This window comes from Chroicocephalus ridibundus, chromosome 28, assembly GCF_963924245.1.
Source record: "Chroicocephalus ridibundus chromosome 28, bChrRid1.1, whole genome shotgun sequence".
NCBI lineage: Eukaryota > Metazoa > Chordata > Aves > Charadriiformes > Laridae > Chroicocephalus > Chroicocephalus ridibundus.
Window position 1 is genome coordinate 27,088 of NC_086311.1, and position 23,060 is coordinate 50,147.

At 62.9% G+C, this 23,060-nt stretch overlaps 2 protein-coding genes across 2 annotated transcripts; one reads left to right on the forward strand and one right to left on the reverse strand.

Annotated features, from left to right (window-relative positions):
• The first annotated feature begins 6,122 nt into the window (after positions 1–6,122).
• On the forward strand, positions 6,123–7,931 carry IER3 (immediate early response 3). Its single transcript, XM_063318842.1, has 2 exons — positions 6,123–6,308; positions 7,039–7,931. The coding sequence occupies exons 1-2, from the start codon at positions 6,123–6,125 to the stop codon at positions 7,408–7,410; spliced, it is 558 nt and encodes a 185-aa protein (XP_063174912.1). The 3' UTR covers positions 7,411–7,931.
• A 773-nt stretch (positions 7,932–8,704) lies between these two features.
• LOC134507881 (zinc finger protein 271-like) lies at positions 8,705–22,472 on the reverse strand. Its single transcript, XM_063318858.1, is given in 6 exon segments — positions 8,705–11,236; positions 11,546–11,893; positions 11,955–12,020; positions 12,022–12,167; positions 20,021–21,352; positions 21,624–22,472. Coding segments are annotated over 6 exon segments (2,742 nt in total). The 5' UTR covers positions 21,784–22,472; the 3' UTR covers positions 8,705–10,546.
• Between the last annotated feature and the right edge of the window lie 588 nt (positions 22,473–23,060).

The window sequence follows — 23,060 nt, forward strand, 5'->3', positions numbered from 1 at the left end:
TCATCATCCTCCTCCTTCATCTTCCCCCTCCTCCTTCCCTTCCTCCTCCTCCTCCTGCTTCTTCCTCCTCCTCCTTCTCCTTCCTCCTCCTCCCTCTTCCTCTTCGCCCGACACTGGAAGCACCCAACACTACTGACACGGGACACCCCCCCCCGGCCTTCACCCCTGGGACCACCCCCACCCCCTGGGACCCCCCCGGACCCACCTCCACTCCACACCCTCATTTTGGGGGGGGGAGGGGGGGAGGGGCGCTAATGACCCAGGGTGGCAGCGGGGGAGGGGTGGGGGCTGTAAATATTTGGGGCCGAAACGGAGATTTTTACGCTAATATATAGAGGGTTTTTTTTTTGGCGGGGGGGGTCGTTTGTGTCTCTCTCCTCTGTGCCTGGGTCCCACCCATGGGTGCTCGGACGCCTGCGTCCCTTTTAGGGTCCCCGAACGCCTGGGTGCCCTTTGGGTCCCCGAACACCTGGGTCCACCTTTGGGTGCCCAAACGCCTGGGTCCACCTTTGGGTCCCCGAACACCTGGGTCCACCTTTGGGTGCCCGAACGCTTGGGTCCCTTCTGGGGGTCCCCAGACACCTGGGTCCCCCCATGGGTGCCCGAACCCCTGGGTCCACCTTTGGGTCTCTGAACACCTGGGTCCACCTTTGGGTGCCCAAATGCCTGGGTCCCTCCTGGGGGTGCCCAAACACCTGGGTCCCCCCGTGGGTACCCGAACGCCTGGGACCACCTTTGGGTGCCCGAACGCCTGGGTCCCCCCGTGGGTGCCTGAACACCTGGGTCCACCTTTGGGTGCCCGAACGCCTGGGTCCCTTCTGGGGGTGCCCGAACACCTGGGTCTCCCTTTGAGTCCCCAAATGCCTGGGTCCACCTTTGGGTGCCCGAACACCTGGGTCCCCCCATGGGTCCCCGAACGCCTGGGTGCCCTTTGGGTGCCCGAATGCCTGGGTCCCCCCATGGGTGCCCAGACACCTGGGTCTCCCTTTGGGTCCCCAAATGCCTGGGTCCACCTTTGGGTGCCCAAACGCTTGGGTCTCTTCTGGGGGTTCCTGAAGATCTGGGTCCCCCCATGGGTGCCCGAACACCTGGGTCCACCTTTGGGTGCCCAAACACCTGGGTCTCTTCTGGGGGTCCCCGGACACCTGGGTCCCTTTTAGGGTCCCCGAACACCTGGGTCCCTTCTGGGGGTGCCCGGACACCTGGGTCTCCCTTTGGGTGCCCGGATCCCTGGGTGCCTTTTAGGGTCCCTGAACACGTGGGTCCCTTCTGGGGGTGCCTGGACGCCTGGGTCTCCCTTTGGGTGCCCGAACGCTGGGGTCCACCTTTGGGTGCCCGAACGCTTGGGTCTCTTCTGGGGGTCCCCGGACACCTGGGTCCCCCCATGGGTACCCAAATGCCTGGGTCCACCTTTGGGTGCCCAAACACCTGGGACCACCTTTGGGTGCCCCGACGCTTGGGTCTCTTCTGGGGGTCCCCGGACACCTGGGTCCCTTTTAGGGTCCCTGAACACGTGGGTCCCTTCTGGGGGTGCCCGAATGCCAGGGTCCACCTTTGGGTGCCCGAACGCTTGGGTCCCTTCTGCGGGGTCCCTTTTAGGGTGCCCGAACACCTGGGTCCACCTTTGGGTGCCCGGACGCCTGGGTGTCTTTTAGGGTCCCCGAACACATGGGTCCCTTCTGGGGGTGCCTGGACGCCTGGGTCTCCCTTTGGGTGCCCAAACGCTTGGGTCTCTTCTGGGGGTCCCCAGACACCTGGGTCTCTCCATGGGTGCCTGGACACCTGGGTCCCTTTTAGGGTCCCCGAACACCTGGGTCCCCTCTGGGGGTGCCCAAACACCTGGGTCTCCCTTTGGGTCCCCGAACGCCTGGGTGCCCTTTGGGTGCCCAAAAACCTGGGTCCCTTCTGGGGGTCCCTGGACACCTGGGTCAATTTTAGGGTGCCCAAACACGTGGGGCCCCCATTTGTACCCGAACACCTGGGTCCACCTTTGGGTGCCCGAACGCCTGAGTCCACCTTTGGGTGCCCAAATGCCTGTGTCCCTTCTGGGGGTCCCCGGACACCTGGGTCCCCCCATGGGTGCCCGAACACCTGGGTCCACCTTTGGGTGCCTGAATGCTTGGGTCCCTTCTGGGGGTGCCTGGACACCTGGGTCCCTTTTAGGGTCCCCGAACGCTTGGGTGCCCTTTGGGTGCCCGGATGCCTGGGTCCCTCCTATGCGTGCCTGGACACCTGGGTCCCCTCATGGGTACCCAAATGCCTGGGTCCACCTTTGGGTGCCCAAACACCTGGGACCACCTTTGGGTGCCCCGACGCTTGGGTCTCTTCTGGGGGTCCCCGGACACCTGGGTCCCTTTTAGGGTCCCTGAACACATGGGTCCCTTCTGGGGGTGCCTGGACGCCTGGGTCTCCCTTTGGGTGCCCAAACGCTTGGGTCTCTTCTGGGGGTCCCCAGACACCTGGGTCTCTCCATGGGTGCCTGGACACCTGGGTCCCTTTTAGGGTCCCTGAACACCTGGGTCCCCTCTGGGGGTGCCCAAACACCTGGGTCTCCCTTTGGGTCCCCGAACGCCTGGGTGCCCTTTGGGTGCCCAAAAACCTGGGTCCCTTCTGGGGGTCCCTGGACACCTGGGTCCCTTTTAGGGTGCCCAAACACATGGGGCCCCCATTTGTACCTGAACACCTGGGTCCACCTTTGGGTGCCCAAATGCCTGTGTCCTTCTGGGGGTCCCCGGACACCTGGGTCCCCCCATGGGTGCCCGAACACCTGGGTCCACCTTTGGGTGCCTGAACGCTTGGGTCCCTTCTGGGGGTGCCTGGACACCTGGGTCCCTTTTAGGGTCCCCGAACGCTTGGGTGCCCTTTGGGTGCCCGGACGCCTGGGTCCCTCCTATGGGTGCCTGGACACCTGAGTCCCCCCATGGGTACCCGAATGCCTGGGTCCACCTTTGGGTGCCCGAATGCCTGGGTCCCTTTTAGGGTCCCCGAACGCCTGGGTTGCTTTTAGGGTGCCCAGATGCCTGGGTCCCCCCATGGGTGCCCGAACACCTGCGTCCCTTTTGGGTGCCCAAACGCCTGGGACCATCTTTGGGTGCCCGAACACCTGGGTCTCCCTTTGGGTCCCCAAACGCCTGGGACCACCTTTGGGTGCCCCGACACTTGGGTCTCTTCTGGGGGTCCCCGGACACCTGGGTCCACCTTTGGGTGCCCGGACGCCTGGGTCCCTTTTAGGGTGCCCAAACACCTGGGTCCCCCCATGGGTCCCCGAACGCCTGGGTCCACCTTTGGGTGCCCAAACGCTTGGGTCCCTTCTGGGGGTCCCCGAAGACCTGGGTCCCCCCATGGGTGCCCGGACACCTGGGTCCCTTTTAGGGTCCCCGAACACCTGGGTCCCCCCATGGGTGCCCGAACGCCTGGCTCCCACCCATGGGTGCTCGGACGCCTGGGTTCTCTCTGCCCATCCCCTCCCCCCTCCCCCCCCCCGCCCCCTTTTGGGAGTGGAAAAATGGGGAGAATGACGTCAACACCCCCCCTCCCCCCCCCCCCCCCCCCATGACTCAGGGTTTAGGAATCCAGGCGGCCGGGCAGCTGCCCAACCCCCCATCCCCCCCCCCCCTCCCGCCCCCCCCCTCCGCTCTATAGGGGACCCGGACGTCCCGGCACCCTCAGGGGCACCCACATATCCTATAGGTCACCCCCCAGGGGACTTTGGGGCTCTGGGTCCCCCCCCAAGCTATAGAACCCCCCCCAAAAGGGGTCCCAGACAGCTTTCCAGACCCCCACCCCCCCCATTCTATAGGGGATCCAGGTGTCCCAGCACCCTCAGGGCCCCCACATATCCTATAGGTCACCCCCCAGGGGACTTTGGGGGCCGGGGTGCCCCCCCAAGCTATAGACCCCCCCCAAAAAGGGGGTCCCAGACAGCTTTCCAGCCCCCCACCCCCCCATTCTATAGGGGATCCAGGTGTCCCGGCACCCCCGGGGGCACCCACATATCCTATAGGTCACCCCCCAGGGAACTTTGGGGCTCTGGGTCCCCCCCCAAGCTATAGAACCCCCCCCAAAAGGGGTCCCAGACAGCTTTCCAGACCCCCACCCCCCTCCATTCTATAGGGGATCCAGGTGTCCCGGCACCCTCAGGGCCCCCACATATCCTATAGGTCACCCCCCAGGGGACTTTGGGGGCCGGGGTGCCCCCCCAAGCTATAGACCCCCCCCAAAAAGGGGGTCCCAGACAGCTTCCCACCCCCTCCATTCTATAGGGGATCCGGGTGTCCCAGCACCCTCAGGGCCCCCACATATCCTATAGGTCACCCCCCAGAGGACCCTGGGGCTCTGAGTGCCCCCCCCCCCATAGACCCCCCCAAAAAGGGGTCCCAGACAGCTTTCCAGCCCCCCACCCCCTCCATTCTATAGGGGATCCAGGTGTCCCGGCACCCCCGGGGGCACCCCCATATTCTATAGGTCATTCCCCAGGAGACCCTGGGGGTCTGGGTGCCCCCCCCTAAGTTCTAGACACCCCCCCCCCCCCCAAAAAGGGGGCCCAGGCATCCGGGCGCCCCCGCAAGAGGCGGGTTGTGCAATGTGGGAAAAATCCAGTGCGTGACACACGTGTAAAGGGGGGGGGGAAGGAAGACAGGAAGCTATAGGGGCAGGGGGGGAGCTATAGGGGCCGGGGGGGGGGTGTTATAGGGGCAGGGGGGGTATAGGGGGTGCTGGGAGGGGGTTAGGCAGGAGGTGGAGGCACGTTGAACCCCTCTTTCTGCCCCCCCACCCCCCCCGTGGCACCTATATAGTCATAGATGCCCCTATAGATGCCCCTATGTACCCCCTCCGCACCCCCAAGCTGCCCTATAGCCCTCCATGCAACCCCTATAGCCCCCCAATACGCCCCCTATAGCCCTCCATGCAACCCCTATAGCTCCCCACGCAACCCCTATAGACCCCAGTACACCCCTTATAGCCCCCTATAGCTCCCTATAGCCCCCAATACACCCCCTATAGCCCTCCATGCAACCCCCATAGCGCCCAATACACCCCCTATAGCCCCCGTTATACACTCTCTATAGCCCCCTATGGCTCCCTACCCCATACACCCCTTATAGCCCCCTATAGCCCTCCACGCAACCCCTATAGACCTCAATACACCCCCTATAGCCCCCTATGCAACCCCTGTAGCCCCCAATGCACCTCCCACTACAGCCTCTATACACCCCCTATAGCCCCCTATAACCCGCTATTGCCCTCTATAGCCCCCTATGCAATCCCTGTAGCCCCCAATACACCCCCTATAGCCCCTTATGGCCCCCCATGCAACCCCTGTAGCCCCCAGTACACCCCCTATAGTCCCCTATAGCCCCCTAAGCAACCCCTGTAGCCCCCAATACAACCCCTATAGCCCCGATACGGCCCCCTATGCAACCCTTATAGCACCTAATACAGCCTCTATACACCCCCTATAGCCCCCTATAACTATCTATTGCCCCCTATAGCCTCCTATAGGCCCCTCTAGCCCCCTCTAGCCCGCTATGCAACCCCTGTAGCCCCCAATACACCCCCTATAGCCCCCTATGCAACTCTTCTAGCCCCTAATACAGCCTCTATACACCCCCTATAGCCCGCTATTGCCCCCTATAGCCCCCGATACAGCCTCTATAGCCCCCTATAACCAGCAATGGCCTCCTATAGCCCCCTATGCAACCCCTGTAGCCCCCGATACAGCCTCTATACACCCCCTATAACCAGGTATGGCCTCCTATAGCCCCCTATGCAACCCTTATAGCCCCTAATACAGCCTCTATACACCCCCTATAGCCCCCAATACAGGCTCTATACAGACCCAATAGCCCCCTATAACCAGCTATTGCCCCCTATAGGCCCCTATGCAAGCCCTGTAGCCCCCAATACAGCCTCTATACGCCCCCTATAGCCCGCTATAACCCCCTATAGGTCTCCATACACTCCCCTATAGCCCCCCTGTACACCCCGGGCGGGAGGGCGGGGCAACCTCCCTAAGCCACGCCCCTCCCGGCGCTGCGCAGCCAATGGGAGCCGCCGGTGGGCGGAGCTTCACCCGCCGCTATAAAAAGGGCCGCCGTCAGCATCGCCCGCCATTTTGCGAGATGACCATGAACGTGGCGGCGGCGGCGGCAGCGACGTGTCCCGGGCGGGGTTGGGGCTCCCCGGGGGGATTCCCCGCTGGGATCACCCCTTCGCCACCCCCGTCACTTCACCTTCGAGCCCCCGGTGGGCCCAGCGGACCCCCCAGGCCCCGCCGCCGGCACCGCCGCGTCCTTTACCCGCCCGCTGTGAGTACGGGGGCGCCATTTGAGGGGGGGGCGGTGTGAGTGTGTGTGTGAGGGGGGGACGGGACAACCCTTCTCCGGACGCCTGGGTCCCCTGGGGCGGGCAGGATGAGGCCCATTTCCCGAAGGTGTGTGTGTGGGGGGTGAGTCATTTTCCCCCCCCCCCCCCCCCCCCCCCCGCCTCCTGCCTGACTCACCCCCACCTGGCGCCCCCGGGGGTGGGGGAAAACCCAGACGTCCGGGGGAGGGATCCTAGGGGTGGATTCAAACACACACACACACGCCCCCCCTCCCCCCCCCCGGGACTGTATTTGCCCCCTTCCCCCGCCATGGGGGTGGTTATTTGTCCCGGGCTGGAGGGGGGGATAATTAGCCCTGTCACGCTTCTGGAAGCTAAGCAGGGTCGGGGGGGGTGTTACGCTTGGATGGGTTCCCTAAGCCTAGCTGGGGGGTTATTTGCCCCGGGGGGGGGTTATTTGCCCCGGGGGGGGGGGGTATTTGCCCCGGGGGGAAGTTATTTGCCCTGGGGGGGGGGGTTGTATTTATCCCAGGGGGAGCAATTATCCCAGTTACCCTTCTGGAAGCTAAGCAGGGTCGGAGGGGTTTGCCCTTGGATGGGTTCCCCAAGCCTGATCGGGGGGGTTATTTGCCCCTTGGGGGGGGTGTTATTTGCCCCGGGGAGGGTATTTTGCCCCAGACAGGTCAGTTCTTACCCCGCTTTGTTGCCCACCAGGTGCGGCGGCCGCCCCCCACGGAGGAGCCGAGCGCGGCGAAGCGGCTCCTGGTGCTGCTCCTGGCCGTGGTGAGTGCCCAAGTGTACAGCGCGCCCGGGGAGGTGACACCCGAGGTGGCCGCCACAGCCTTGGTGACACCCGAGGCACCCACGACGACACCCGAAACGCCCACGACGCCGCCTGCTGTGACATCCCTGCCCGGGGACGGAACGCCGCTCAGGACTGCCGGGACAACCTGGACACCCAATGGGACACTGGTGGGGACACCAGCGGCACCCGTGGGGACGCCCGTGGGTGCCTCCTGCCCCCCTCTGCTGCTCTCACCCGCCCTGCGACCCCACAACTGCACAGCCGGAGGCGCCGCCCGCTGAGCGGGGGGCACCCGGGACCCTCACCCTGCTCTCAGGGCGGCACCCGAAACTGTCCCCTCGGCTTCAGGTGGCACCTAGCACCCCGCCGTGCCCATCGCCGCGGCCTCGGGGCTGCGCCCGACACGCTGGGCTGGCATCTGTGCCCGTGGTGGCCGCAGGGTGGCACCGCGCGCCCTTGGGTGGCCCCCCCCCACCACACCTCGGCCTTGGGGTGGCCCCCCCACCGGCCCAAGGGACGCTCTGGGGCCCATCGCCCCGGCTTTAGGGCTGTGACGGCACCCACGGGTGCCCCCTCGCCGTGCACTTTTTAAAAGGGGCATTTAGCACCCATGGGTACCCCCTACCTCACCTTCGGGGCTGCCCCCCCTCGCACCCATGGGTGCCCCTCACCCAACCTCGGGGCTGCTCACCTCATCCCCCCCCCCCCTCCCCTCTCGTTACGGTATTTATTTATTGTATTTGTATTTATTTCGCCGTTATTTATTTAATTGGGGGTTATTTAAGGTGGTTCGGGGGGGTATTTAATATTTAATAATTTAATATTTAATAATATGGAAATGAAGTCGCTGCTGGGTCTTCATTGGTGGGCGTGAAACCCCCCCAAAATCCATCGCCCCCCCCCCCCAGCTTCCTGCACCCACGAGAAAATAAAGGTTTTCCGTGGTTTTTTTGCCCCCAGTTTCCAGATGGGGGGAGTGGCGGGGGGGGGGAAACCACATTTTCCCATCATCTGGGGGGGGGGGGGAGGGCGGCCGTGATGCTGGGAATGAAAACTGCCCCCCTTTTTAGGTAGAAAACCAGAAAAAAACGGCACTTTCTCACCCCGCGACGCCCAGCTCTCGTTTATTGAACCCTTCTGGGGGGGCGACGCCGAAATACAAAGTCACAAAAGTAACAAAACGGGAAAAAAAAAAATCTTGGTTTTTTTTGGTTTTTTTTTTTGTTTTTTTTTTGTTTTTTTTTTTAAAAAAATGCTGAAAACAGCTCGATTTTGCTCCCGTTTTGGGGGCGGGGGGGGCAGGACGATGCATTGGCGGGGGGAACCGGACGCGGTTGACTCCGCTCTGTGCGGGTTAATAATTAAGTCTTTCCTCCGAAACACGTGCTTGGCAGTGCCGGTGACCCAAATCTGGGGGGTTTTCCCCCAAATTCGGATTTTATTTCCCCCCCCCCCCCCCCCCCCCCCCAACAATGGCACTCGGGGGAGCGTCATCGCTGCCCGGTTGGGCCGAAAAACCACAAACAAGACACTTGACAACAGTAAAAAAAAAAACCAACCAACCAACCAAAAAAACGCCAAAAAAATCAAAAAAGAGAAATATCACCCATATGGGACTTGCCCCCTCCCCACCCCCTGAAATAATTTGCCCCCAAAAGAGTGAAATTAGCAGAAAATGGGGGAGGGGGGGGGGGAACCCAACCCTTTTCTGCTTCAGTTTTTTATCAGTTCCCTCCTAGGATAAATTTGGTGGATTTTCGCTCGCGCTCGGCGCTTCGAAGCGCGGAGGGAGGAGGGAAGGGGTGGGGAATCGTCGTTAAAAATCGCCCTAATTAGGTGGGGAATCGATTTTATTCGCTTCCCTCCGCCCCAAAATCCGTGGGGTGGCAACGGGTGCCATCGTCCCCCTCTGGAAGGGACGCATCTTCCTGCTGTAAAAAGGGGGTGGTTTGGTTAAAAGAGTTAAAAAATGTAAAAGGCCGACGGGGGGGGGGGAGGGGGCTGTCCCCCATCCCCTAATTAGATCCTTAATTAGCTGCCAAGGCTGGGCAGGAACAAGCCCCCCGCAGTGATGGGTCTTGAGGTCAACCCAAGTTGGGTGTTGGGTGAAGGGCTGGGGAGGTTGGGAGAAGGATGGAGCCATGGCCTGAGGGGGAATTCCCCATCCCCTAATTAGCGAGACCATTAATTAGTCACCAAGGCTTAATGGCTCCGGGCAGGAACAAGCCATCCCCCAACGATGGGTCTTTGAGGTCAACTCCAGTTGGGTGTTGGGCAAGTGGCTGGGGAGGCTGGGAGGAGGATGGAGCTGGTGGGCGCAGCCAGGGTCCCTAATCCCATAGATTAGATAGGTCCCCCTAATTAGATCACTGATTAGCCCACTAATCAGCCATGGAGGATCAATGGCTCCAGGGGGGAACAAGCCCCACAACGATGGGGCTTTGAGGCCAACCCAAGTTGGGTGTCGGGCGAGCGGCTGGGGAGATCGGGACAAGGCTGGAGCCCCAGAACGAGGAGGACTTTCCCATCCTCTAATTAGTGTGATCATTAATTAGCCACCAAGGCTGAATTGCTCCAGGTGGGAACAAGACCCCCACCAACGATGGGTCTTTCAGGTCAACCCAAGTTGGGTGTTGGGCGAGTGGCTGGGGAGGCTGGGAGGAGGATGGAGCTGGTGGCCGCAGCCAGGGTCCCTAATCCCATAGATTAGATAGGTCCCCCTAATTAGATCACTAATTAGCCCACTAATCAGCCATGGAGGATCAATGGCTCCAGGGGGGAACAAGCCCCCCAACGATGGGTCTTTGAGGCCAACCCAAGTTGGGTGTCGGGCGAGCGGCTGGGGAGATCGGGACAAGGCTGGAGCCCCAGAACGAGGAGGACTTTCCCATCCTCTAATTAGCGAGACCATTAATTAGCCACCAAGGCTGAATTGCTCCAGGTGGGAACAAGACCCCCACCAACGATGGGTCTTTCAGGTCAACCCAAGTTGGGTGTTGGGCGAGTGGCTGGGGAGGCTGGGAGGAGGATGGAGCTGGTGGCCGCAGCCAGGGTCCCTAATCCCATAGATTAGATAGGTCCCCCTAATTAGATCACTAATTAGCCCACTAATCAGCCATGGAGGATCAATGGCTCCAGGCGGGAACAAGCCCCCCAACGATGGGTCTTTGAGGCCAACCCAAGTTGGGTGTCGGGCAAGCGGCTGGGGAGATCGGGAGGAGGCTGGAGCCCCAGAACGAGGAGGACTTTCCCATCCTCTAATTAGTGTGATCATTAATTAGCCACCGAGGCTGAACGGCTCCGGGCAGGAACGAGCCCCCCAATGATGGGGCTTTGAGGTCAACCCAAGTCGGGTGTCGGGCGAGCGGCTGGGGAGGTCGGGAGGAGGCTGGAGCCGCCGCCAGGGCCGGCCACCCCTCAGTTGATGAGGGAGGGGGTCTGGGCCCCCGAGGCGGGGGCCGAGGGGAAGGAGGGGTGGGGGAAGGCGCGGGCGGGGAAGGAGAGGGCCCAGGGCAGGTCCAGGGCGGGGCTGGAGAGGGACGGGATGGGCAGGGGCGAGGGGGAGGCAGGGAAGGAGGGCAGCGAGGGGATGGGGGCCGCCGAGCCGCCCAACGGCGGGGAGAAGGCGGCGCCGGAGAAGCCGCCGGAGGGGGTGACGGCGGCGGCGGCGGCGGCGGCTTTGGGCTTGTCGCCGGCGTGGGTGCGTTGGTGGCGGTTGAGGTGGGAGCTGCGGCTGAAGCACTTGCCGCACTCGGGACACTTGTAGGGTTTCTCGCCGGTGTGGACGCGTTGGTGGATGGTGAGCTCGGAGCGTTGGATGAAGCTCTTGCCGCACTCGGGGCACTGGTAGGGTTTTTCCCCCAGGTGGGTGCGTTGGTGGGTGATGAGGTTGGAGGAGACGCTGAAGCACTTCCCGCACTCCCCGCAGCGGTACGGCTTCTCCCCCGTGTGCATCCGGCGATGGATGGTGAGGTCCGACTTCTGGATGAAACCCTTCCCGCAATCCCCGCAGGCGTAAGGTTTCTCCCCCGTGTGGATCCGCCGGTGTTTCACCAACGCCGAGCGTTGCCCGAACCCTTTCCCGCACTCCCCGCACTTGTAGGGTTTCTCCGGCGGCGGCGCCGCTGTCGGCGCTGGCGGCGGCGCCGATTCCCCCTCGCCGCCGTCCGATTCCCTCCCGCAATCCAGGCATTGTTGAGCGCGGGGACGGAAGCCCACGGCGCTCCCCCGGTTCTTCCCGCAATCCGGGCATTTTGGGGCTTGCCCCACGTTTCCTCCGCTGCCGTGAGCGCGTTGATGTTTGAGCAAAGCGGCCCCTTGACCGAAACATCGCCCGCATTGGGTGCATTGGAAGAGGCGACCGTGCCGATGAGCGGCCAAGAAGACGGCGAGATGTTCGGGGCAGCGGTAAGACGCCCGTTCGGCCGCGTGGATCTTTTGGTGCCGGTCAAGGTGGGAGCTGACGCTGAAACTCTTGCCGCATTCGGCGCAGGTGTAGGGCCGTTCGCCGGTGTGGACCCGTTGGTGCCGTTCCAGGTCGGAACGTTGGATGAAACCTTTGCCGCAATCGCCGCAAGCGAAGGGCCGTTCGCCGGTGTGGATGCGGCGATGTTGGGTGAGGTTGGAACCGCGGCTGAAGCTCTTGCCGCAATCGCCGCACCGGTGAGGCCGTTCCCCGCTGTGGGTTTTCCGGTGTTTGGCCAAAGCGGAACGTTGGGCGAAACTCTTCCCGCATTCCGGGCAGCGGTGAGGAGCCGCCGAAACCTCCGTTGGAGGCGGTCGAGGACGGGCGCGGGGTTGGGGCGGGCGGACCGGGTCCGCCGGCGTGGGTGCGGCGATGCCGGTCGAGGTGGGAACTGACGCTGAAGCGTTTGCCGCAGTCGCCGCAAGGGGTAAGGCCGTTCGCCGGTGTGGACGCGCCGGTGGCGTTCCAAGTCGGAACGTTGGATGAAGCCTTTGCCGCAGTCGCCGCAGCGGTGAGGCCGTTCGCCGGTGTGGATGCGGCGGTGTTGGGCGAGGTTGGAACCGCGGCTGAAGCCTTTGCCGCAGTCGCCCGCACCGGTGCGGCTTCTCCCCGCCCCGTTCCGCTTGCCCGGCTCTCCCCGCTTGCCGACACCGGCGCCCGCATTCGGAGCAACGCCGGGGTTTCGCCGGGCTCGTCGACCGGTTCCGCATCCCGCATTCGGCGCAACCGCCCCGGGCTGCCGCCGGCAGCGCCGCCGCCACGCCCTTTCTTGCCCCCGTTCCCTTTACCGTGGCGGGGGGGTCGCCCGCCTGCCCCCCGCTTTGGCGCTCATCGGCGTCCTCCGGCGGCATCTCTTCGTCGTCCCGCGGTGCCGAATCCTCCTCCGTCCCGCTCCCCGGCTCCGGCGCCTGCACCGCAGGGAGAAACCATGAGCCCCTCCCGGCACAACGCCTCCCCCCAAATTAATTTTAACTCCACCCCCCCCAAGTTGGGAAAAATGGATTTCAGGAAGATCTTTGACGTGGTGCCCCCCATAATGTCCTCCTCGCTAAATTGGAGAGATATGGAGTTGATGGAAGGACCGTTGGGTGGATGGTGGCATCCAGAGAGTCGTGGTCAACGGTTCCATGTCCGGATGGAGACCAGTGAGGGGTGGTGGCCTTCAGGGGTCCATACTGGGACCAGTACCGGTCCATGCCTTCATCAAGGACACGTGCCACCATCGTCCCATCAACATGGTCCTCTCACAACGTCCACAACGTCTTCTCTCAGTTGGATGGAGTTGATGGAAGGACCGTTGGGTGGATGGTGGCATCCAGAGAGTCGTTGGTCAACGGTTCCATGTCCGGATGGAGACCAGTGAGGGGTGGTGGCCTTCAGGGGTCCATACTGGGACCAGTACCGGTCCATGCCTTCATCAACCATGATGGTGGGATCTAGGACACCCTCAGCAAATTTGGAGGTGACCCCAAGCCGAGTGGGGTGGTTGATACCATTGGAGGGACGGGAACCACCCAGAGGGACTGGGACACGCTGGAGACGTGGGCCCAGGTGACACCCTCCCCCCCCCAAAAAAAAAGCACCGAACCCCCAAACCCGCCCCCCACCCCATTTCCCACGGGATGGTCCCAAGCTGGGTGGGTCTCATGGAAGGTCTTGAGGGTGGTCTTGGGATGTTCTCCCCCCCCCACACTCCAAATTTACCTCCATCTTTGGGGGTTTTCTTGCGATTCCGACGTTTCCCCCCCTGCCCCTGCTCCCGCACCAGCTCCCGCAGCATCTTCTCCACCTGGGTCCTGCCGGCCGTTTGCAGGATCAGGCCCAACTGGCGGCGTAAATCGGGGTTGACCCCCCCATCGCTGGAGCCGGCCCCCGTCGAGGGTTGGATCTGGGTGGGCTCCGGTTGACCCTGTTCCCCCTCCGCTTCCACGCCTGGAAAAACCACCCTTAGATCCCACCAAAAACCCAAGGAATTCACCCAAATTCGAGGGGTTCCTCGATTCACCCCCAAGCGGGGGGAGACCTTAAAACCGAGAGGATTCGCCCCAATTTGGGGCTCGCCCCCAGAATCCCACGGAATTCGGTCAAGGGTGGGAGGTCTCCAGTTCAGCCCAGTTTGGGGGAAACCTCAAAACCCAAGGAATTCACCCCAATTTGGGGCGTCCGCAAAAATCTTAAAGAATTCCACCAAGTTTGGGAGGTCCCCAGTTCACCCCCAGTTTGGGGGTCCCCAAAACCTAAGGAATATACTCAAATTTCGGGAGGGGGGGGGTGTCCCCCAATTCACCCAAATTTGGGGATTCCCCCCAGAAACTAAGGGATTCACCCAAAAATCTACGGAATTTACACCAATTTGGAAGTCCCCAAAACCCTAAAAAAATTGACCCAAATTTGGGAGGTCCCCCAAAATCCCAAAGAGTTCAGCCAAGTTTGGGATGTCCCCAATTCCCCCAAATTTGGGGATTGGCCAAAACCCGAAAGGAATTCCCCCAAATTTGGCCTTTTCCCCCCCCCAAACCCCCAAGGAATTCGTCCGAATTTGAGGAATCCCCAAAACCCAAGGAACTCGCCCAAATTTAGGGATTCCCAAAAGAAAAACAAAACAAAACAAAAAAACCCAAAACTAAGGGATTCACCCAAATTTCGGAAATCTCTCAAAATCTACAGCATTTACCCCAATTTGGAGCCCCCCCCCCCCCCCCAAAACCCAAAGGAATTCACCCCAATTTGGGGATTTCCCCCCAAACCCCAAGGAACTCACCCCCAATTCACAGGTCCCCCCCCAGAAAAACCCCAAGGAATTCCCCCAAATTTGGAGGGCCCCAAGGAATTCCGCGCCCCCCCCCCCCCCCCCCGCCACCCCCCCCCCCAATTTTGCGCGTTCCCCCCAAACCCCAAGGAGTTCCCCAAAATTGAGGGATTCCTTCCCCCCCCCCCCCAAAAAAAAAAAAAACAAAAACCCAAGGAATTGACCCAAATTTGGGGGTCCCACCCCCTCCGCCCCCCTCCCCCCCATCTCCCCCCCACCCCCACCCCCACCCCCCCCCCAAAAGACCTTACCCGACACCAGCCCCCGCCGGCGGTGGGACTCGGCGAAGGCGGTGATGCGGGGCCAGCTGATGGCGATCTCCTCCGCTGCCGGGAAGAAGGGGGACGGATCCTCAGCGCCCCCCCGCCTCGGCCCCCCCAGACGCCCCGGTGATGGGCTCCGTCACCCCCCTTTCCCCCCCCCCCCCCCAAACCACCCTTTTTTTTTTAGGGGGAAACACTCCAAATTTGGGCAAAAACGTGCCCAAAGAAGCTCCCGGGGAAACTGAGGCAGCATCGCCTTACCCACCCCCCCACCCCCCCCGCAACAAACACACCCCCCCCCAAAATGTGGCAGTGTGACACTTGGGGGGGGGGGGGGTGTCCCCAAGCTACACGTGGGGTGACAATGGCACTGAGGACCCCCCCCCAAAATGACCCTTCCCCCCCCCAAAATTGGGACATTCCGGGGTGCCCCTTACCCAAGGAAATCACGTTCTCGTAGTTCTCCTGCATGGTGACCCCCCCCCAAAAAAAGGGCGGGGGGGTGGGGGGGTCCCCAGGTGGTGGTGGTGGGGGGGGGGGGGGCGTCACCCCACAACCAAACGACGTCCGGCCCCTGCAATGGCAAAAGACACCCCCCCCCCCATCCCCGTTAGCACCCCCAAAATCCCCCCTTTTCTCTAGGGAGGGGGTGGGGGGTGGGTGGGGGGGGTGTCTGTGTGGGTCTCTCCCCCCCCTCCCCCCCCCCCCCAAATTTGGGTGCTCACTCTTTGGGGTGCTCGGGGCGGGGGGGGGAAGCTGCTCATCTGCTTTTCTTTGGGGTGCCCGGGGGGGGGGGGGCCTCTTTGGGGTACCCAGGGGCTGCACACCCCCCCCCCTTTTGGGGTACCCAGGGGCTGCACCCCCCACTTTTTTGGGGTGCCCAGGGGGGTGCTCGCCCCCTCTGTGGGAGTACCCAGGGAATGGACCCCCCCACACCTTTGGGGGCTGCACCCCACTTTTTGGGGTACTGAAGGGATGCACACCCTCCCCCCCCCCCCCCCTTTTTGAGGTGCCCGGGGGGGGGGGGTGGGGGGTGCTCGCCCCCTCCGTGGGGTGCCCAGGGGACGCACCCCCACCCCCCACCCCCCTTTTTTGGGGGGTGTCCAGGCGATGCTCGCCCCACCTCTTCGGGGTAGCCAGACCCCCCCCCCCCCCCCTCCATCTCCCCCCCCCCCCAATCCCCCCCCCCATCCTCCACCCCTGCAGAATTCGGGGCCCCAACCAAGTTTTGGGGGGGGAGGGATATATGGGGCGACCCCCCCACCCCCCCCCAGTTACCTGCGGCGGGGATGGAGGTATTGGGGGGGGGGTACAGCCCGGCTTAAAACAGTGTGTGTGCGTGTGTGTCCCCCCCTCCCCGCCCCCCCCCCCCCCCCGTCCCTCACCTCCCCGCTCCCCGAGGGGCTCCGGGGACTCTCCTCGGCGAGCACCGGTCCCGGTGGAGGCGGCTCCCGGTGTGACCCGGATACAGTGAGATCCTCCTCCTCCTCCTCCTCCTCCTCCTCCTCCTCCTCCTCCTCCTCCTCCTCCTTTCTCCAGGGCCCTCTAGCGGCCCCCGCCTCCGCTTCACCCCCCAACCCCCCCCACGCTTCCATCATCATCCTCTTCGGAGCCCCGTTTCCCCCCCCCGCCCCCCGCCACCTCGCCGCCACCCCACGGGAGCTCAACCCTTCTATTAGACACCGGAGAATCCCCGCGGTCGGATGGGGTAATGCGGGGGGGGGGGGGGTGTGTGTCCTCCTGTTGCCCCCCCCGTGACCCATCAGGCTGTGGGTGCCCCCCAGGGAGCATCTAAAGGGTGGGGGTGTTGGGGGGGGGGGGTGGTCAAATAGAGGGGGGCTGGACCCCCAAATTCATCAGCCTGCAGAGGTGGGGGCGAGTGTGGCGGCCCTCCCCCTTGCCAAGGAGATGCCAAGGAGTTGCCCCAGGAATTGCCCAAGGAGATGCCCAAGGAGAAGTTACCCAAGGAGATGCTCAGGATGCCCAAGGAGGTGCCCAAGGAGACGCCCCAGGAGTTACCCAAGGATTTACCCAAGGAGATGCTCAGGATGCCCAAGGAGATGCCGAGGAGGTGCCCCAGGAGGTGCCCGAGGAGATGCCCATGGTAATGCCCAGGATGGCCAAGAAGATGCCCAAGGAAATACCCAAGTTGTTTGTTGCCCAAGGAGTTGCCCAAGAAGTTGCCCAAGAAGTTGCCCAAGGAAGTGCCCAAAGAATTGCCCCAGCAGATGCTCAGGATGCCCAAGGAGATGCCAAGGAGTTGCCCCAGAAGGTGCCTGAGGAGTTGCCCAAGGAGATGCCCAGGATGGCCAAGGAGATGCCCAAGTTGTAGCCCAAGAAGATACCAAAGGAGATGCCCAAGGAGATACCCAAGGAGTTGCCCCAGGAATTGCCCAAGGAGTTGCCCAAGGCATTACCCAAGGAGCTGCCCAATGAGATGCCCAAGGAGATGCCCCAGGAGATACCCAAGGAGATGCCCAAGGAGATGCCCAGGATGGCCAAGAAGATGCCCAAGGAGATGCCCAAGGAATTGCCCCAGGAGTTGCCCCGGGAGATGCCGAGGAGTCGCCCCAGGAGGTGCCTGAGGAGATGACCAAGGACTTGACGAAGGAGATGCCCAAGGCATTACCCAAGGACTTGCCCCAGGACTTGCCCAAGGAGACACCCAGGATGCCCACGGAGATGCCCAAGTTGTTTGTTGCCCAAGGAGATGCCCAGGTTGTAGCCCAAGAAGATGCCCAAGGAGATGCCCAGGTTGTAGCCCAAGAAGATACCGAAGGAGATGCCCAAGGAGATGCTGCAGGAATTGCCCAAGGCCATGCCCAAGGAGTTGCCCCAGGTGATACCCAAGGAGTTGCCCCAGGAATTGCCCAAGGAGATGCCCAAGAGGATGCCCAAGGAGTTGCTCCAGGAATTGCCCCAGGAGTTACCCAAGGAGTTGCCCAAGGAGATGCTCAGGATGCCCAAGATGCTGAGGAGCTGCTCCAGGAGGTGCCCCAGGAATTGCTCCAGGAGGTGCCCCAGGAATTGCCCCAGGAGTTGCCCAAGGAGTTGCCCAAGGAGATGCCCAAGGAGTTACCCAAGGAGATGGCCAAGGAGATGCCCAAGGAAATACCCAAGTTGTTTGTTGCTCAAGGAGTTGCCCAAGGCATTACCCAAAGAGATGCCCAAGGAGATGCCCAAGGAGTTACCCAAGGAGATGCCCAAGGAAATACCCAAGCTGTTTGTTGCCCAAGGCCCAGGAGTTGCCCCAGGAATTGCTCGAGGAGATTCCTGAGGAGACGCCCAAGTTGTTGATCCCAAGCGCTGGGATCCGCAGGTCCTCCAAGGAGAAGCCGAAGCCACCGGCCGGGTTTTGAACTAGTCTATTTTTATTCACAATACAAACACAGCTCCTGCTCATCTTGGGAAGAGACGGACCAGGCAGCCGGCACGGCCGCCACCCCAAATACGCCGGGAAACCCCTGGATTCGTGTCCTGCTCCCATCCCTGAGGTTCAACCCCACGGGTTCACCTCTCGCCAGCTGAGAAACACCTGCAGGTGATGCTCCCCGTCATCTCCTGGGGGTTTCTTTCCCGCCATGGGTGGTGCCACCTCCTCCATCTCACTTCTGGGTTCCCACCAGGAGCGTGGTGGTTGAGCCATCAACCCAAGAGGAGCATCCCCACAAGGATTTGGGGACAAACCCTTGTCTGGGTGGTGCCACCTCCTCCCCATCACCCATGGGTTCCCACCATGAGTGTGGTGATCAATCAACCCAAGAGGAGCCATGAGTGTCTCCACACTGGCTTAGGGAGAAACCCTCCCTGGGTGGTGTCACCTCCTCCCCATCACCGCTGGGTTCCCACCAGGAGCGTGGTGGTTGAGCCATCAACCCAAGAGGAGCCATGACATCCCCTCCCTTGTCTGGGTGGTGTCACCTCCTCCCCATCACCCATGGGTTTCCACCACAAGCGTGGCGATCCATCAACCCAAGAGGAGCCATGAGCGTCCCCGTGCTGGCTTGGGGCCAGACCCTTGTCTGGGTGGTGTCACCTCCTCCCTATCACCCATGGGTTCCCACCATGAGTGTGGTGGTTGATCCATCGACCCAAGAGGAGCCATGAGTGTCCCCGTGATGGCTTGGGGACAAACCCTCCCTGGGTGGTGCCACCTCCTCCCTATCGCTGACGGGTTCCCACCAGGAGTGTGGTGATCAATCAACCCAAGAGGAGCCATGACATCCCCTCCGTTGTCTGGGTGGTGCCACCTCCTCCCCATCACCCACGGCTTCCCACCACGAGCGTGGCGATCCATCAACCCAAGAGGAGCCATGAAGCGTCCCCGCGCTGGCTTGGGGACAGACCCTCCTTTGTCCCAGCTCCTGTCCCCAACAGCCCCCAGTTCACCCCAAAGCGTTGGGTTCCTCCAGCTGCAGGTGGCTCCCGCTGAATAAATACAATAAATACATTAAATAAACCACTCCGCCGGGTCCGCACCCAAGCGTCGCCGGCGCGAAACCGCGGCGCGTGGCTGGGAACCACCAGGGGCGGACACCTGGGCTTGTTTCTTAAGGCCAAAACCGCAACATGGGGATATTTTGCCCCAAATGGCGTCATTTGGTAGATGGCATCATCACACCCCCGCCCCCCCGCCAAGAGCGCGGCTCGGAGGGCTGAGGCTTTGGCTGTTGGTCAAGGCTGGGGAAGGTGGGATGGGCAAGGGATGAAGCCGTCCCGGATGGTTTTGGGGTGCCAGAGGTCCCTCAGAGTTGGGGAAGGAGCCGGTGGGATTTCCAGCGCCTCCAACCCCCATCCCCATCCCCTTCGGGCCTCCCCAGCCGCTCGCCGCCATCTCCCCGACGCCCACGGGAGGTGGTTTCTCCCGGACTACGCGTGGAGGAGCACGGTTGGGATGTCCTGATGTCTCTTGGGCAGGATTCGGTCTGATTTTCTAGGGGGGGGGGGGGGGGGGGAGGGGGGGGGGGAACCCCCCAAAATTCCCACTGGGGTTCCGCCCCCCCCCCCCCCACCCCAGCCCCACATCCATCCTCCCCTATCTACCCTACCTTCCTACTCTACCCTACAAAAAAAACTACGTCCTCGGGGCTGGGGTTGGTGCCACGTCATCGGCTTGGGAGCACCCACCACTCATGGGGGCTACCCAAGGCACCCCATGGCAGCGATGGGGGGACCGAAGCCACCCGGGAGAAGGGGGTGGGGGGATGGGATGTCAACCCTACGTGTGTTCCCCCCCGCCACCTCTCCCCGTCCCCCGGATTAACGAGGCGTGAGCTCGTCTGGCGGTTCCTCCGGCGGCTCTTCCTCGCCGTGGCTTCGGAGATGCCGATGAAGGTGGGAGCTGACGCCGAAGCGCCGGCCGCACTGCGGGCAAGGGAAGGGCTTCTCACCGGCGTGCACCCGCCGGTGCTTGGCCAACGCCGAACCGTCGGCGAAGGCCTTGCCGCAATCGGGACAGGCGTGTCGGGGCCCGGCGTGAGCCCGTTGGTGCTTATGGAAGTGTAGGGTGCTGTTGAAGCTCTTCCCGCAATCGGCGCAGACGTGGGGTTGCCCCCCGGCGTGGGTACGTTGATGCCGGTAGAGGTGGGAGGTCCGGCCGAAACGTTTGCCGCAGTCCCCGCATTGGTAGGGTCGTTCGCCGGTGTGGATGCGTTGGTGGCGTTCCCAATGGGAGCTCCAGGAAAAACTCTTCCCGCAATCGCCGCAACGATAGGGTTTCTCGCCTCCCCCGTGGAGGCTACGCCGATGCTGGGCGTACTGGGCGCGGGCGCCGAAGGCTTTACCGCACTCTTCGCACCGGAAAGGACCGTCGCCTAGATGAAGGCGTTGATGTTTGACCAAAGCCGGCCCGTCGCCGAAACTTTTCCGGCACAGGGTACACTTGTAGGGTCGTTGACCGGTATGGGTGCGTTGGTGACGGTCAAAATGGAGGGTGCTCCCAAAACTCCGCCCGCAGTAGGTGCAGATGTAAGAGCGACCGCCGGCGTGGGTGCGTTGGTGGCGGTAGAGGTGGGAGCTGCGGCTAAACCGCTTCCCGCATTCGGGGCACTGGTAGGGTTTCTCCCCGGTGTGGACGCGTTGATGGCGGTCAAAATGGGAACTCCAACTGAAACTCTTCCCGCAGTGATGGCACTGGAAGGGCAAGCGCCCAGTGTGCAAACGTTGGTGGGTCACCAGCTCCTTGTTCCGACGAAAACTCTTCCCGCATTCCTCGCATTTATACGGCAAACCCCGGGGCCGGGCCGGCGGTGTCGGAGGCCCCGTTTTTTCGGCGGCGTGAGCCCGTTGATGCCGGTAGAGGTTGGAGCTGACGTTGAAGCTCTTCCCGCAATGGAGGCAGAGGAAGGGTTTCTCCCCGGTGTGGGTCCGGCGGTGTTTGCTGAAGTGGGAGCTGCAGCTGAAGCTCTTGCCGCATTCCCCGCACTCGTAACTCTTCTGCAAGACGATGATGCTCTTGAAGTTGGAGAAGGCGTTGGCTCCCGAACCCGTTTTCCCCCCGCGCCGACCTCCCGTGGCGCCGGGGGAGTCGATTTGTTGCACCACGGTCCAACGTAAGGTCTCCCGCGCCGGGCTGCGTTGACCCATCGAACCTTCTTCGGGTTGAGCCAACAAGGTGGCCGGATCCAGCTGGATGATCTCGGGGTCGCCCGTCGGCGGGGGGTCCGTCTCGGGGTCGCTCGGTGTCCCTGGGACAGCGGAGGTGGCAGATGGGGGTCAGTCCCGGTGTGGGGTGGGTTGACGGGGATGGAGAACCCCTTCCCATGGGACCTACAAGGGGGCTGGGTTGGTGCCCCCCATAACTTTGAGCTCCTCGGCACGTCCTTGGTGAAGGGACCGAGGTCATTTGCGCCGTTTTTTGGGGGGGGGGACGGACACCCCCAGGATGAGGGATCTCCGTCCCCATCCCAAGGATGGAAGTCCATGAGGACCTTCCTCCCCACCCTCCTCCGCACTTACCCTGCATCACCGGGGGGTCGTAGGCGGCGTCCTCCTCCTCGTCACCCCCAAAAAGCACCGTCTGCTCCGCCTCCGCGGCCCCCCAGGGATCCATCGCCCGTTCCCACACCTCCACCGGTGACACGGGGACCCTGGAAAGCCGAGAGCACCCCGTCACCATCCCGCAGCGTCATCGTCGTCGTCCCCAAAAGCATCGCCAGGAGCTCGGTGAAGTTTTGGGGTTCAGCAGGATGGTGGGTGCAACCCCCTGTGCATGGGGGGCGGGGGGGGGAGGTCCCAGAACCCAGCACGAGGAGGAGTTTTGGGGTCCTGGTTTGTGGTGTGTCCCCATGGGTGACATCGGGGCATGGGGGGACAGCGGAGGCCAGCGTGGGATGGCAGGTCCTGGTGCTTGGTGGGCGATACTGGAGGGGGTGTAGGACCAGTGCCCCAGGGCCAATGGGAGATGGAGGGGACACCCCCCCCAGCCCCGGCCCGGTCCCCCATCCCCGATGTCCACCATGGTGGGATGGGATGGAGGAGACCTCCTGGTCCCCCATCCCTGATATCCACCAGGGTGGCATGGGATGGAGGAGACCCCTTGGTCCCCCATCCCCGATGTCCACCACAGTAGTATGGGATGGAGAAGACCACCTGGTCCCCCAATCCTGATCCCAACCGGGGCTGATGGAGACCCCCTGGGTCCCCCATCCTCCCCACGGCCAATGTGGGATGGAGAAGACCAGATCCCCCCCAGGTCCCCCGTCCCCGATGTCCACCATGGTGGGATGGAATGGAGAAGACCACCTGGTCCCTGGTCCTCCATCCTCGATGTCCACCATGGTGGGATGGGATGGAGGAGACCCCTTGGTCCCCCAATCCTGATCCCAACCGGGGCTGATGGACACCCCCTGGTCCCCCATCATCCTCATGGCCAAGGCAGGATGGAGAAGACCCCCCCCTCGGTCCCCCGTCCTTGACGTCCACCATGATGGTATGGGATGGAGGAGACCACCTTGTCCCCCATCCCGGATCCCAACCGGGGCTGATGAACACCCCCTGGCCCCCCATCCTCCCCATGGCCAAGGCGGGATGGAGAAGACGCCCCACCCCCCCCGGTGCCCCATCCATGATCCCCACCGTGGTGGGACGGGGTGGAGGAGACCCCCCGCCCCAGTCCCCTCAGCCCCACTCCCCACCGAGTCTATAGGGGCCGGATGGGACCCCCCCTGGCCCCACATCCCCAAGGGACACCCTCTGACCCCCAGCCTCCCTCCCCCCTGGGTCTATAGGGGATGGAGCGGACCCCCCCCCCCAGCCCCCCAGCCCTGAGGGGACCCCCCTGGCCCCTCATCCCGGCTCTATACGGGATGGAGGGGACCCCCCCAGCCCCGAGGGAATCCCCCCGGACCCCCTGCCCCATGGGGACCCCCCCCAGACCCCCAACCCCGCTCCTCC

Excerpts from the sequence above, each read along its gene's own strand:
- IER3 (XM_063318842.1), top strand. The coding sequence starts at position 6,123 with ATGACCATGAACGTGGCGGCGGCGGCGGCAGCGACGTGTCCCGGGCGG. Across the intron at positions 6,309-7,038 it reads GCGTCCTTTACCCGCCCGCT|GTGCGGCGGCCGCCCCCCAC; the intron begins GTGAGTACGGGG and ends GTTGCCCACCAG.